At 42.1% G+C, this 16,808-nt stretch overlaps 1 protein-coding gene across 1 annotated transcript; it reads left to right on the forward strand.

Annotated features, from left to right (window-relative positions):
• The first annotated feature begins 758 nt into the window (after positions 1 to 758).
• zfhx2 (zinc finger homeobox 2) lies at positions 759 to 13,747 on the forward strand. Its single transcript, XM_064941552.1, has 5 exons — positions 759 to 861; positions 2,767 to 2,925; positions 6,055 to 6,109; positions 6,385 to 10,559; positions 10,868 to 13,747. Exons 1-5 carry the CDS (start codon positions 763 to 765, stop codon positions 11,261 to 11,263), a joined length of 4,884 nt encoding a protein of 1,627 aa, XP_064797624.1. The 5' UTR covers positions 759 to 762; the 3' UTR covers positions 11,264 to 13,747.
• The last annotated feature ends 3,061 nt before the right edge of the window (positions 13,748 to 16,808 follow it).

A 16,808-nucleotide genomic window follows, 5' to 3' on the forward strand; every position in this document is an offset into this window, starting at 1 on the left:
TCATAGCCCGTCATAATAACGCAGAACAATTACTTTACAGAGATTGGAAAACCACTGTTAGTACCGTTTTTAGACCTATAATCTATACTATTTGTATTTTTGTTATAACCGTAATCCCCCATATTTCGTGAATAATTAAACTATTGTCATGCAGTACTACACAATATGATGTACAGTATTATAAAAGGGCTTGGTGAACATACTGTAACAAGTGTCCTAATTGGACAGGGGTCCTATTAGGCCTAATTGGGAAATGCCAATCTCATTCAATAGCCTACTGATGGATTGAGAAACGAAATAGAGACCAAATAGCTCGAATCAAAGACATATATTGTCTCACCATGATTATAAGTAGATGTAAAATTTTACGCAGCGTTTTGTCTAGATACATGTTCTATGCATGTTGTGATTGTTTAACATTTCAATATGTAGGCTATTCGCCCTGCTTGTTTATTTTCATCCTAATCTGATGACTCCATAGAGGTTCAGGATTTTGGGTATGCAATCCGATTGATTGAATTCTACAAATGCTTTTTCAGATCAAGGGACATGGCTCTGGAGAGTCCCTCTCATCATGCTTCATTACATTAAACTGCAGCACTGGTTCGACGAGACAAATATTAGGCTATCTGAATAAACTAATATTGTTACATAAAGGTTTTATAGTGACGCCAAATGTATTCTTCCCTACTGAATAGATATCAGCCTTGGGGGGAGCTGTCGTGTGTTTACTAGAGGGAAGAGGGGAAAGAGAGAGGGCGAATGAGGGAGGGAGAGAACAGGCGAGGGAGGGCGAGCAAGAGAAAACTTTTCAGTTTTAAAGAGCGAGAGGAAGCGTGCGCTGGAGCGACGACCATGCAGGTAAATGCATTAGCTAATTGCTCTGAAGTTAATTAAACGATATTGCCGTTTGCTTAATTGTGATTGTGCGTTTGAAAGATTGCTGTGCAAATTATAGTTTCAATCGAAAGATGAATGTTGTATATCAAATGGTTCTATTCACCGGATTCGAACATTAAATTCCAAACTTTTCAACCTCCGTCTCCGTTTCTTTTCACCCCACCACCCCTTTTGCCGTGCGCAGTGTGCAAGTAGTCTGTTTCAAGTAGCTTAGCATTAGATTCTTTTGTCAATTATTGCACGAAGCCATCTAAAATGATTGTAGAGATGTTCATAAATACTAAATATTTTGTATAATGAAGTAGATCATTAAAATGTGTTATCAGATTTTGTGGAATGGTGGGGGAGTAGGGGGCGCGCCGTTTTTTACACATCTGTAAAGGGAACCCATATTCATTAATTAAATAGCTTAGTCCATGTAGGCCTCAATTTGCGCTGTTGAGCAGGCTGCGGGTGGTGTAATACTGGATCCCCGATTGGCAGCCCACAATCCGAGGGATAAGTGAAGCACTCGAGGCCGATGTTTTGGACGGAATATCTAAAGCCTACAGTGTATCTATTTGTAGTAGATCGGTATACTTCCGAATGTGTAGCCATATACACCTGGGCTTAGTTTTTTTTTTTGACTAGTTGAGGAAGCTTGACAGCGACGGGTTAAGTTCTTGTTAGCTAGTAGGCTAAGTGCCACGACTGTTATTTTGGTCCTTTTGTTTAATTTCGCAACGTTAATGAATAGACAAGGCGGTACGTAGTTTCGAGTCTCAGTTTTTAACCGTCTGATATTTGCAGGACAGAGTTAGTGTGTTTCTTGCATTTCATAACACAAGCTAGAAACAACTATTGCGACGTCGATAGCTTGGCTAACTAACGCTAGCTAGCTTGCTAGCTAATTGATTCAACACTTCGGCGTAGCTAATTAGGTTGGACGTTAATTAGCTAAAGAATCACGAGCCATTTGGGCATTTTTATCCACGCCGTTGTTATATATAGCCTTAAACTATGTTTTATTACTCACTGCACTTTCTCAACTATAATAATCATGCAACCTTGCTGGTTAAACGATATTTTCTGGGCACGGCTAGATAATTGGTGAGGAAGGAAGTGGGCAAATACAAGTGTTGGTATTTGGGATTTGTTTTTGTTTTTATCGCGCCTCGATTAATTTAGTAGTATTCAAATTTGGATCTTAATAATAGCGACGATGTAAGTCGTTAAACCTAACCACAAAATTCAATTTCTGCCGAGTAGCATTGGAAAAGGACAATACTGCATTGAGTTCTCATGGTGAGGTATGTTGGCCATTAGGCTATTTTGTTAACGTTAGTGTGTGTATGATGTTCAAATGGCTATTATTCGCTTATTAGTTATAAAACGACATGTTTTGCATGACCCTAAATATCATGCTCGTCGCTGGCAGTTTATGCTGGTCAAGGTCAATATTCAGGCCATTCACTTATATTTTAATTGAAGTGGTTTAAATGTTTCTTCGTGTCACATGACATTGCAATTACATGTCAGAAATGTAAAAAAAAAAATTATTGCACTGTTAATTTGTTAATTGTAGTCCTCAGAGGAATTTAATTTGAAGTTGATTTAATTGATTTGGACCAAGTTTAATTGATACCAATTTAGGTAGGTCTAATGTAGCCTAAACAATTAGGCTATCTATTTCTGTTATCTAATAGTTAATTATCTATATTGAGGCTGAACTTGGATTACTTTCTGTTTAGGTTTATTTTTATTTCCAACATACTTACTGAACATTTGCACTGTTTAGCTTTTATGTTGGTTCTACAGAGAAACACCCTTGGTCATGATTTAAAATAAATATTTTTAATTCCACTAAAATACATTTCGATCTTGCAGGAGGAGTCTGGTGAGACAGTGTGCGTTGACCGCAACGGAGTGGCGGTGTGGTTGTGCCCCCTGTGTCAACAAGGGTTACCAGACAGGGGCTCCCTTGCTCTGCACCTGAATGATGGACATAGTGTGCTTCCTAACTGTGTAGACAAGTTGCTGGACATTGTAAGTAGTGCAATGCAAGTTCATTCTGGACTAGTATTTATTTATTTTTTCTCCCATCGCATGAGTCAACAGAACTTGACTTTTGTGTCTGTGTTTAATTAATGATTATTGGATGACATCAAATATAATACATTTTCAATTATTGTACATGCATTATTTGTATATGTTATTGTAGTATTTTAGAACGTTTCCCAAAAGCCTCTTAAGAATAAGTTTAACTAACTTAGAATCTTTGTAAGAACATGGTTAAATCTCCGAGCTGTTTCCAAAAACCATTGTTACTAAAGCTGCATTTGAAAACGCTTGTTAGTTTCGGACTGCCTTAGACCACTCATAGAACAGCTAATTGCGTCGTAAGCAGTTTTTTTTGTGTGTACCGTGCCACTTTATAGACAGATCTCCACTAAACATCATCAAATGGTTCTGTCTGACTGTTAACCTCACAATGAAGTTGACGACAACTACAAAGTTGCAAGTCTTTAACTGTTACAAACAAGCAAATAAAAATATGCTTCAGGAAACCAAGATGACTGCTTTAAAAGATAAATGGCCTACAGTATAAACTACGTAGGCCTATATAATTCAAGAATATTTAAAAACATTTAATGTATATTCAGTTGAGTTCTATTTTACTACTGTCTATAAATTTGCCTCAATATACAGTACTAGTCAAAAGTTTGGACACACTTACTCATTAAAGAGTTTCTTTAATTTTACTATTTTCTACACTGTAGAATAATAGTGAAGACATCAAAACTATGATGTAACAGCATATGGAATCATGTAGTAACTATGTGTTAAACAAATCAAAATATATTTGAGTTTTTCTAAGTAGCCACCCTTTGCCTAGATGACAGCTTTGCACACTCCTGGCATTCTCTCAACCAGCTTCACCTCTTTAAGGAGTTCCCACATATGCTGAGCACTTGTTGGATGAGTTTCCTTCACTCTGTGGTACAACTCATCCCAAACCATCTGAATTGGGTTGAGGCCAGGTGATGGTGGAGGCCAGGTCATCGGATGCAGAACTCCATCACTCACCTTCTTGATAAAATTGTCCTTACACAGCCTGGAGGTGTGTTGGGTCATTATCCTGTTGAAAAACAAATGATAGTCCAACTAAGTGCTAACCAGATGGGATGGCTTATCACTGCAGAATGTTGTGGTGGCCATGCTGGTTAAGTGTGCCTTGAATTCTAAATAAATCACTGACCGTGTCACCAGCAAAACACCATCACACCACCACCTCAATGCTTCACAGTGGGAACTACACATGCAGAGATCATCCACTCACAAAGACACGGTGGTTGGAACCAAAAATCTCAATTTTGGACATATCAGACCGAAGGACAGATTTCCACCCGTCTAATGTCCATTGCTTGGGTTTCTTGGCCCAAGCAAGTCTCTTCTTCTTATTGGTGTCCTTTAGTAGTGGTTTCTTTGCAACAATTTGACCAAGGTCTGGCTCAAACAGTCTCCTCTGAACAGTTGATGTTGTCTGTTACTTGAACTCTGTGAAGCATTTATTTGGGCTGCCATTTCTGAGGCTGGTAACTCCAATGAACTTATCCTCTGCAGCAGAGGTAACTCTGGGTCCTCCTTTCCTGTGGCGTTCCTCGTGAGAGCCAGTTTCATCATAGCGCTTGATGGTTTTTGCGACAGCACTTGAAGAAACTTCAAAAGTTTTGACATTTTCCGGTTTGACTGACCATGCCTTAAAGTAATGATGGACTGTTGTTTCTCTTTGCTTATTTGAGCTGTACTTGACATAATATGAACTTGGTCTTTTACCAAATAGGGCTCTCTTCTGTATACCACCCCTACCTTGTCACAATACAACTGACTGGCTCAAACACATTAAGAAGGAAAGAAATTCCACAAATGAACTTTTAACAAGGCACACCTGTTAATTGAAATGCATTCCAGGTGACTACCTCAGGAAGCTGGTTGAGAGAATGCCAAGAGTGTGCAAAGCTGTCATCAAGGCAAAGGGTGGCTACTTTGAATAATCTCAAATATAAAATAACTTTTTGGGGGTTACTACATGATTCCATATGTGTTATTTCATGTTTTTGATGTCTTCATTATTATTCTACAATGTGAAAAGAAAGAAAAACCCTTGAATGAGTAGGTGTTGCCAAATTTTTGACTGGTACTGTATTTCACGATACGTAACTTGTGCAATGTGCCAAATCTTTATTTAGTGCATTATTATACAGACCTTCTAACATGCACACATTTTTCGTACCTACTACGCAATTCTCTGTCCATATACGAGATCTGAGTTAAAAGTACGCAGAAATGAATAGGGCCTGTTTTTTTTTCGAGTGGCAACACACAGACATGTACAGAGTTTGAGTCAATGGAGATTAATACCTAATTTTTCGACGTAGCTACCCCGTGTCTGCCCCTCCTGTTTGTTGTGATGCTGGGTTTGCCGACTGTCAGCTGTATGTAAACACATGGACAAATCCCTTTTCGACTCCATGTGTTCTGGAAAGGTAAACACTAATTGTTTCAAGCAAACATAAGATGGACATTCAGTGGGCTCGAAAGTGCCAGCACTTCACTCGCATTTGCTCGTGAAAGAAATTTAAATTAAAATACGAGTAACTTGTTGCATTTGTGCGAGTGTGATATACATTTTAATTCTGCATCCCATTAGTTGTATTTTCCACAACATTACGAGGATCACGCAACCTGAGACTAACTTATTTGTTTAATAAAATTTTAAAAACTCCAAGAATAAAGGCCCTTTGTGTTCTTTCTAATTAGATCTTGTTAGTGATTTTTACCATCTGTGTAAATGGAATGCTGTCAAGTAAGTATTCCAACCTTTTGTAGAATTTATTTGGTATAGTTCTATAATTGCGATCAGACTCGCAGACAGTGCGCTCACGAGCGTGCTGGGGGAAAGAGAACTCCAATTTGGCGTTTTCTGCGCGCGAGTTGAATCTCCAATTTACCGCGTGCGTCTGGTACTCTTAAAGGGTTGGCAGGTCATAGAATCATAGAACGAGTCACCAATTTATACCAAGATGCTCTGTTGGATTGCAGCACTAAGCAGTGGGTTCCTGTGTCTGCGAAATTGAGTCTTAAGGTAAAATGTTAGTTTTCTCTCTTTACCAGGCTGCTCCCAAACAGGGGGCGAGTGGAGTGGACACCGATGTTAAGCATGATACAGGTGAGTTTGTCCTCTGATTAACAGCATTACCTACAGTTTTGCACTGTCTATGAATTTTAGTTATGCATTATTTGAATGGATACAAGCACATTGACATATTGAGTAGCCTAAACAATTAGCTTGTGTTAATTTTAAACGCCTGTTCCTTGAAGGTTTAGTCCTAAAAGTATCAATATGCTATGACTGTATTTATGTTGTCAGTTAATCAGGATCTGTCAAGGTTCCATGGACCCAAAACACCTGCTGAAATATCTTGTCTTTCTGCTTCACATCAGATGCTGCATCATTACAACTAAAGCTTTTAGAAGCTTCAGACTCTCTCTCAGACCCATGTCAAAATAATGAGAACTCTGAAGGACCCCAGCAGAATTACAACAGTAGGCACACTCTCATTGGGCCTGGCGACAAAGAGATGGATAAGGAAGTTGAAGTGAAAGACCCGGAGGGAGGTGGAGTTGTCTTGGAGTCGGATCAGGAGAGCGATCAGTCCACAGAAACACTTGTCGACAATGAAAAGTCCACAGGAAAAAATGGTGTAATGGCTGATGGCGATGACAGCCGTCCATTCAAATGTAATGCGTGCTTAGAGGCTTTTCCTACCAGGACCACATTGTGTGTTCACTACAACTCTGCATCCCATGTGCAACGGATGAGAACAGGATCCCTAAAACAGGGTGGGGAAAATGACACCCCTGCTCCCTCAGTCTCTTTTCTGTCTCGGCCATATTTATCAAACAAGCCCTACCAGTGCGCTGTGTGTCGAGTCTCTTACAACCATGCCATTACCCTGGAGAGTCATTTGAAATCTGTTTTGCACCAGACCCGCAGCAGAAATGCAGTAATCTCTGCCAACGGTGCAACTGGAAATTCGGGAAGTAACAACATGGCTACTAACTTACTTGTTACCTCTGGGGGCAGCACTGCACAGTTGGTTTGCACCACCAGCAGTAATTGTGTCATCCCGGCAAGCCTGACAGCAGCAGCAATGACTACCAAAGACGGAGAACCTATTCAAACTCAGCCGGCTCCCTCGCTGCTTTCCTCCCCTGTAGCCTCTGCTCAGGCAGTCTCTGCCTTTCTCACCCTCCTCACGTCCAGCCCAAGCTCTCTCTCGCACTCCCTCCTCCCCTCTCTGTTTGCGGCTGGGGCGTCCCCTGCCACAGCCACACCTCAGCTCATACCCCAGCATCAGATGCTCATGCCCTTTATCGTGAATGGGCTCCAAACGCAAAGCCAGAGTCTAAACCCAGAGCTTTTGACACAGTCTGTTCCCCTTCTAGGTCTCAATGCTGCCCAGCAAGCTATCCTGGCCCAAAGACTCAGTAGCTTACAGAACCAGTGGCCAGCTGTCGACCTCCAAGCAACCACACAAACCTGTTCAGAAGACAACCAAACAAACAAGAGCAAATTGAAGGAAGAGACGAACGAGACGACAATTGAGAAAAGGTCACTTAAGGCTGAAAAAGGGAAAAATTGGCCCCTGGAATGTGATGGAGAAAGAGAGATTTTTGAGGAGGACAGTAAAGGATATGCACAAGATCTCATCGGCGCCTTAGTAAGCAAAAATAACAGGGTTGAGTCATGTAGGATAGATGAAGATAATGAAATGAAAGATGGCACAACATACGAAGGGAACTCTGCAGATGGAAAAGGGGAGGACATTGACAAGTGTATTGACCGCTCACCGTCTGTTACCAGCAACTCAAGCCTAAGTCCTACCACTTTAAATCTTATGCTTAGCCCTGATTGTACCCTTCAAAAATCTCAAGTTGGCACAAGCCCTTGTGCCTCTGTTTTGTCACCAAAATTGAGCCCCTTTAAACGCGCCTTAAATTCCTCTGATCCAACTAATCCCCATGCTAATTTGAGGGCTCGGCACTTCTCCCCAGTGCCCCCGATACTGTCAGAGTTCCAGATACAGGTTCTGCGTGCGTTTCTGGAGTCGCGTAGTGGGGCTGACGCAGCCAGTCCTCCCCGTGATGACTGTGAGTCGTTGGGCAGGGAGGTGGGGCTCACCGAGGCGGAAGTACATAAGTGGCTCACTGACGCCCGACGCGCCAAAGAAAAGCAGAAAGCTGGGGGCGCAGAGCACATGCGCAGCATTGCAGCCTACGGTAAAAGATACAAGCATCTTGATAACAAAGAGGAGGAAGGTGCCCTTACAATAGATATGCTTGAAGGAAGGGACAGCGGTGAGGCCTCTGGCAGTCACGCAATGGATCTGTCCAATAGTGGAGGAAGGAGGAAAGAGTTGGGGAGGGAGAGCCAAGGGGACTCGTGTCTGGCCTCTGATTCAGACAATGAAGAATTCTACACCTCTGTCATCGTGAGTGAGGAGGACAGTCTGACTGGTTCCATGAGGGAGGGGCCAGGCAGCCCTGCTAAAGAGGAGGCTCTGGTAGAACTGGCAGGAGACAAGGGCTCAGGAGGAGGAAAGGTGCTGCGCTCCACCACTGTGTTTCTCTCAGACGCCGAGGATGACGATGATGATGAGGAGGCTGCATCTCAGAGAGCAAAGAGAAGAAAGAGAAAGAGGGAGTTGGAGGTGGAGGTCAAGAAGGAGAGATTAGACCCCGACGTGGATTTGGAACTAGAGGCCCAAGCTGATCCTCCTTCCCAACTTTCTATCGCCATTGACCATCGAGGGCTTCCAAGTGGCATTCTACACTCCCTCCCTCTGTCTCTGTCCCTGGCTCCATTCTCTACTCAATTCCTTAGCCCCTATGTTCTCTCTCTCCCTCCCTCAGTGGTTGGGCTTGGAGTTGCAGAAGGAGATGGAGGCAAAGTACCTGCCTTTCCAAATCCTCCTAACATCACCCGGTTCTCTGACCCTCTCATTACATCGCCACTCTCCCTCCTAACCCACACCTCCCACTACATGTCTAATGGTGGAGACTGTGAGGCTGCTTTAGATCTCAGCATCAGGAAAAGCCACAGCTCAACATCTGCTTCCTCCACCTCTCTCATGGGTGACAAGACTTCAGCACAAAAGGGCCGTCTGCTTGACGGGCTAGGTCTAAGGCCCACAGCTTTTGGGTTACCTGAGGAAGGGAGACTCGGTGTGGTCAAGTTCAAACCTGAGCAAGCAACGTCCAACAGCAGTGGCTTTGTCCGTGGCAATAACATGGCTAAGGCCAGCACTGTTTACATGAGGGCAGCAGAGAGGTTGAACGCCTCCATAATTGAGAGAGAAAAGGAGCGGGAGAGGGAAAAAGAGAAGGAGAGAGACCAGAAAGGCAGGCCCAAAGCACGACGGTACAGGGACATGAGACGTTCCAGGACCATCATCCAGGCTGAGCAGCTCGATGTGCTTTATGGCTGCTATTTCAAAGATCCAAATCCTGGGAAACATGAGTTTGAGCAGATATCAGAGTGGGTCCATCTCCCAAAGAAAGTTGTACAGATCTGGTTCCAGAACATGCGGGCTCGGGAGCGCAAGGGTGAGGTTCGCTTCGTCAGTGATGGCACTCTGGCAGCAGTGGGCAAACCGCTCATCAAGTTCACCTGGCCACTGTCACAACCCATCTTCTCCAGCACCCCCAAATCAAACACCAACTGTAGCGTCTCAACTGTAGCCAATCCAGTACTGGCCCTCCCAAAGACTGAGGTGAAAGAGGAAATTGTCAAAATCAAAAACCAAGTTCCTAACAGGCCCAAGGAGGTGGCCTCTTCCATTTCCTCCGTGAGCAGCAGTGTGTCTGCAGTGCCAAAGACCAAAATGGAGGTGACAAACAATGTCACAATGGTCAAAATCGCCCCCAAAAGCATCGCTCCATCTCCCCCTGTCGTACCCAAGGAGACCCGTCCTACCCCGCCTTGCCCCCTTCCCAAATATACACCTGAAGAGGATGTTGGGGAAAATGACTCTGACGAAGAAGTGGATGATCATAACCAAGAGAAGCCACTAGCTGGGCCTGGATCCACTAACCGCATGGTACCAAAAATGCCCTCTACTCCAATTAGCAAGTCCCTTGCTGCGACATCTCAAAAACAAAATGGGCTCAACTACTGGTCGGCCAAGGGCCCCTTTAAGATCAACACACTTTCTAGGGAACAGTTGGGTCTGTCAACCCCCCGTGCTCCCACAGTTGTCGGCGCCACTGCTGCCACCACTGCGCTCAATATTTCTGCTGCTGCCTCTACCGTAGCAACCACCACCACAACAGCAAGCGCAAGCCCTCAGACCACTGTCAGCATTGTCACCATCGCCAAGACTGCTCCATCGGAGGGAAGCTTCCTGCACCAATCCACCACCCGCAGGCCGCGCACACACCTGTCCTGTCTGCAGCTGTCCATCCTGCAGTCTTGCTATGAGACGTGCGCCCACCCTAATGCGCTGGAGTGTGAGGCAGTAGGGACGGAGCTGGGGCTGCCACTCAAGGTGGTGCAGATCTGGTTCCAGAATACCCGCGCCAAGGAGAAACGCTGGAGGCTGCAGCAGGAGAAACTGGTGAGACATTTGACTGTACAGTTTGCTATGCATTGGTGTGGGAAGTTGTTCATATTATTTTTACTTTGAAGGCTAGTTTCCCAGAAACAGATTAAGTCTAGTTTTGGATTAAAAATATATTTCAATAGAGATCTCCACTGTGCAGGATTTTTGGTCTAGGACTAGGCTTCATCTGTGTCTGGGCAACCGTCCCTAAAACTTTACTCCTTGTCTAGAAGTGTGTATATGTACATTGAGGTCACTCACCACTAACCTTTTTTGTTGGAGTAACGTCTTTGTCTCTCTGTCCCTCTCTCTCCCTCTTCTAGTCTCCAGTGTCGTCAGATCCCTCCAAGAAGGTTGACATGAGCTCAGGCAGCTATCTGCAGTACAATGCTCTGCGAGCCCACCGTCCTATCCTTCCCAAACCGGTTCAGCTGACGGTCCTGGAGCCATCTTCTCCCCCAGCCAGGGGCCAGCCAGCAGGTCGAGAGATGCTGAGAGGCAGGTGCGAGGCCTGCAATGCAGGCTTTGAGTCCAGAGCAGCAGCAAGATCCCATGTCTTCTCCCCTCGACATCTAGCCACTCTGAGAACCACTAACTTTGGCCAGCCGGCGACCATCATCAACAACGGATCTGATACCGGGTCCAGTTCTGTCTCCGCCTTAGGGTCTGTTGTAGAGGACCCTCCAGCTTCCCCACCCCCAGCCAGCAGTACCAGCTAAGGCACCCGTCGGTGCTGGTAGAGACTCGGGACCCATTGGGCTCCTTACATTTTAAGAAACAAAAATTGGGCACTGGTCTTCCAAGCTAATATCCTTTGGTTTTCGATGTTTGGAAAGGCTCGGTTGCCCTTTCTCCCTCTCCTTGGACGTCTTTCTGCCGAGTTCTTGTTTCCAAACTGGACTCATTTGGATACACCGACTATTGTTACACTGCTTCACGCTTAATCAAAAGTTATCAAATGACTGATGAACATGTACCAGTCCTCTTTGATATTTTCCTGGTCTGCAGTTATAATCCTTGTCGTCTCATCCTTGTCCTTAAAATGACTCTTACAATACTTGTGTATTATCCCCTAAAGACTGCTTATGCAAAACGATTAGGCCATTATATGACTGACTGCAAGATTCTTATCCTCATAAGTGCTCCTAGAAATTGAAGTTTTAATAGTGGACCAGGCACTTGTTTGAGACTGGGTCTGATATTACATTTCCCGCAGTATACTCCTTCCCAAGTCATTTTGTTAGTCCAACTGCATCCTATAAGACTGGGACTGCTGGGATTGACTGTACATGGATAGATTTGACCAGAACAAATGAAAAGTAGCTCTGTTTTAGTGGCTTTGAACGAAAGCAGTCTTGATTTTATCTGTATCCCCAACTTTTTGTTCGGATACAGGTGGAGTGTGTTCAGTGAGAGATGGTGTTTTTCACTTCACTTGGATTTTAAAGGTACTTTTAACTGATTGTGACTAGAATTGGCACGTTAAACTGAACAGATTATTATCCCCTCCTGTTAGCACATTGCCTGCGGCTAAAATGGTATGATATTCCCTATATAGTGCACTACTTTTGACTAGAGCCCTATGGGACTAGAGACCAACTCACTCTGTTTTCATGACAATCCTCTATAGATGGGGGGAGAAGAGGCTGAAGAGGGCAGACTCATTATACAGCACTTTGATGCGTTTCACATTGTATGAAACGTTTTTATTCTTAAGCATTCTTATGCAGAGCGTATTTCTACTTAATGAAATATGTGCATGTTGGATGTCTTATGGTGAGTCTCAATAATTAAATTGAAACATTGTTTTGTTGCAGTCTGTCAAAAAAGGTATGTTTTGGCTTATTAAACTCCAAACAAAAGACGGATCAGACCTTAACGCCGTGCAAGGAGAGTCTTAGTCCAGTAACTATTGTTAAATTATTTCCAATCTATTAATGCATCACTGGTGTGCAAGATCTATTGAATGAGTATGTGGAGCAAGAAAATTGTATGTTTCCTCCCTTTTTTATTATTTGGTCAATGAAAATATCCACAACGGATCATTGCATAAGATTGGAACAAGTGCTATTGCTTATAACCATCAATATACATCAACTTCCTGTGGAGGTCAAATGAAAAAGACTTGACCAAGAAAAGAACAGGGTTTGAATTTTTGGGGTTTAATTTATATATATTTTTGTCTTGAAACATGTGGTTGCAAGCTAATACTTGTCATCTTTGTACTGGATAGAAATAATGCAACTCGTCCAGAAACAAAGAGAAGGGAGTCAGTTTGGTACTCTAGTCACCTTTTTGTAAGCAATAGGGACATACAAAAAATCAAGACGGAGCTAACAAAGAAGGTGCTGTTTTGAAGGACACAAACTACTAAATACCTTTTCCTTCGGTTTTATGTTGTATATTATTGTTATTAATAATGTTACTATTAATAGTTTTAACAAAATGCTAAACTAAATGATTTTTTAAAAAGAAATATATTACAAAAAACTGATATTCCAAAGTTACCCTTTCTTTTGCTTTCTGTCATTTAAAAAAACCAAAAAGCAATCTTGAGGTTGGCAGAGAGCAGGAGAGATGTTCTTCATGCAAACTGTAAAGTAACTCCCATGGCTTGACACTTGAGCCAGTCCAACATTTTTACCATGAGCTACAGATTAATGCATTTCAGCCTTCACAACATGAGGAAGGCATTATATTGGGCTCAAAGACTAAACATTTTAAAATGTCCTCCATAATTACTAATAATTTTTTTAATGGTGTGGAGCTGTAGCATTTGTCTAAAACAAGGACTGGGTTGCAGGGCTTCAAGTATGGGATTACACAATGTTGCATTGTCCAAGGTAGATAGGTTTTATGGAGACGTGCTTTTTATTCTAATCATTTTTCATTGTCACTTGATTATCACAATTGTTATAACTGTACTACTTCTGCTATTGTTATCATTACTCTCATCACGGTTTTAATTATTATTGAACCATAACGGTTTTAATGATGCCTCTTTTCACAAGGAAGATGGTATTGGTATGAATATTGAACAATAATGGTGGCAGTGTGTTTAAAAGATGTTTAGAATATTGACGAAGCTTATATTTTTCCTCACTTGTACTTTCATTTTGTGTTGGATCTCCCATTCAGTTTTCTTTTGGTATACAGAAAACAAATAAAATAAATTGAACAACAACCGATCTACTTACCCATTACATGCTATGTCAACCAGTTTCATTGCTTGGTAAATCAATTTCACTAGTCTCTTGTAATATAGGCTACATGTTATCATAGCCAAGAGAGTTGATGTATTTGTAAATTCATGATGAACATATAGCATAGCTGACTTCTTGCCATGGTTGTACTCTGCTGTGTGTAAGGTGTGACTGGTTATATAGTAATGAGAGTTCTGTCTCCATCAGGAACCTGGGGCCTCATTTATCAATAATATGTAGGCACAAATCTGCATAAACCATGCGTTGGCTCATTTCCAAACAGTGTGAGATTTTTCAATATGAACATTGGCTTTGTACGCACAATGTACGCACAATGCCAAGTGTTGGATGAAGGGAACTGCTTGTCAAGTGTAGAATGGGGAAAATAAGTTTAAAATGTGTGCAATTGAGAGTCATTTAATTATTTTTCGATGTCATTGTGAACGCAACGTATCTTTGACATGCTATATATACTGAACACAAATATAAACGCAATATGCAACAATTTCAAAGATATTACTTGAGTTACAGTTCATATAACGATATTGATCATTTGAAATAAATTCAATAGGCCCGAATGAATGGTTTTCACATGACTGGGCAGGGATGTTGCCATGGGTGAGCCTTGGAGGGCGTATGCCCACCCACTTGGAAGCAATGCCCAGCCAATCAGAATATGTTTTTTTCCCCCACAAAAGGGCATTTTTACAGTCATAAATACTCCTCAGCACCAGTCCCCCTTCAGACGATCCCGCAGGTGAAGAAGCCGGATGTGGAGGTTCTGGGCTGGCATGTTTACACGTGGTCTGAGGTTGTGAATCCGGTTGGATGTACTGCCAAATTCTCTAAAACGACATTGGATGCAGTTTATGGTAGAGAAATTAACATTAAATTCTCTGGCAACATCTCTGGTTGACATTCCTGTAGTCAGCATGCCAATTGCACACTCCCTCAAAACTTGAGATGTGTGGCATTGTGTTGTGTGACGGAAGTGGGCATTTATTGTCCCCAGCACAAGGTGCATCTATGTATTGATCATGCTGTTTAATCAGCTACTTGATATGCGTCAGGTGGATAGATTATCTTGACAAAGGAGTAATGCTCCTTAACAAGAATGTAAACACATTTGTGCACAGAATTTGAGAGAAATAAGCTTTTTGTGTGTATGGACATTTTCTGGGATATTTTGTTTCAGCTCATAAATCATGGGACCATCAATACTATAAAAGAAAATAATGGGAAGTTGAATGAGAAACGGCAGATCTTGCTTGATTTGGCACACACTGCATTCCGCAGAGAGCATGTTTTAAGAGACAGGTGGGACTTTTTCTGCAGAAAGTACAGATTTGCTCATTAGATATAATTTCCCTAAACCTATCTAATAGGGTAGACCTACTTTATGAAGGCAAACACATGCCATTCTGGTGCACATCCAGGTGGACCATTAGGACAATTAAGTTGCTTTGGCAAATATACTTCAAATGACTAGGCACCACTCAGCAATAAGCATTCATCTCCATCAGCTCCCTCCTGTCGGCGTATAGGTCAACTTTGCTGTTCTGAAGAATGAACGAGTCGTGCATTCCACCTTGCCACCACATTCAGCAGCGTCTTTTGCGCATCACATAACCTATCACCTGCACATAAAGTGGAAGCCTTTTCTATTCACATAGTTGAACTCGTTTTGGGATGGTGCTTTTATGGCGATGTAGGTGCTGTCTATTGCTCCATTGATATTTGGGAACCCATTGACTTAATTAAACCTGTTGTGCTACGGTGTATAAAAATTCTATGTTACAGTTCGCTTTGCTGATGATTGCATCAGAAACATTGCGTCATCGAGGGATGTTTTTCACCTCACGCTGAAAAGTGTCGTGGCCAAAACCCCTTCGATGGATAGCACCAGAGGTGTAAAAATACTTTCAAGTAGTAAGTAGTTTTTGAGGGTATCTGTTCTTTACTTTACTATTTTACAACTTTTACTTTCACTTCACTACATTCGTAATGAAAATAATGTACTTTTTACTTCTTACATTTTCCCTGACTCCCAAAAGTACTAGATACATTTTTTATGCTTAGCAGGACAGGAACATGGTCTAATTCACACACTTATCAAGAGATCATCCCTGTTCATCCTTACTGCCTCTGGTTTGGCAGACTCACTAAACACAAATGCTTCGTTTGTAAATGACCTCTGAGTTTTGAAGTGTACCCCTGGCTATCGGTAAATTTAAAAAACAAGAAAATCGTGCCGTCTGGTTTGCTTAATATAAGGAATTTTAAATGATTTATACCTGTACTTTTACTTTTGGTACTTAAGTATATTTTAGCGATTACATTTACTTTTGATACTTAAGTACATTTTAAACCAAATACTTTTAATGGGTGACTCACTTTTACGTGAGTAATTTTCTAGTAAGTTATCTTTACTTTTACTTAAGTATGACAATTGGGTACTTTTTCCACCACTGGATAGCACTTTGATGTGCACCGGAATGTCATGTCTATAGTAGGTCTTAAATCTTCGTAAAGATCTTATAAGATTGGTTTTGGGAAACGATATTTGATGAGCCAATCTGTAATGCACAAAAAACCTGTCTCCAAAACGCGCTCTCTACTAAACGTAGCGTGTGCCAAATCTTCCAAGAGAGCAAGATCAGCCATCTCGCATTCGATTTCCCATTATGTCAGTCTTAAAAAAAAAGTTATTTCAACAATGGTTTCACTTTCACACATGCCTCTAATTCAGTGGTTCCCAAACTTTTTATAGTTCCATAACCCCTTCAAACATTCAACCTCCAGCTGCTTACCCCCTCTAGCACCAGGGTCAGCGCACTCTCAAATGTAGTTTTTTTTTTGCCATCATTGTAAGCCTGCCACATACGATACATTTATTAAACATAATAATGAGTTTTTGTTCCAACCCGGCTCGTGGGAAGTGACAAAGAGCTCTTATAGGACCAGGGCACAAATAATAATAATCAATAATTTTGCTCTTTATTTAACCATCTTTTTATATAATGGTTACATGATCGCTGCACCTATCATTGCACAATGCATA

This window comes from Oncorhynchus masou, chromosome 28 (genome assembly GCF_036934945.1).
Source record: "Oncorhynchus masou masou isolate Uvic2021 chromosome 28, UVic_Omas_1.1, whole genome shotgun sequence".
Lineage (NCBI taxonomy): Eukaryota > Metazoa > Chordata > Actinopteri > Salmoniformes > Salmonidae > Oncorhynchus > Oncorhynchus masou.

Coding starts and splice junctions, on each gene's coding strand:
- zfhx2 (XM_064941552.1), top strand. CDS start 763: ATGAGGGAGGGAGAGAACAGGCGAGGGAGGGCGAGCAAGAGAAAACTT. Junction 6,110..6,384: donor CGATGTTAAGCATGATACAG/GTGAGTTTGTCC, acceptor GCTTCACATCAG/ATGCTGCATCATTACAACTA. Junction 10,560..10,867: donor GGCTGCAGCAGGAGAAACTG/GTGAGACATTTG, acceptor TCCCTCTTCTAG/TCTCCAGTGTCGTCAGATCC.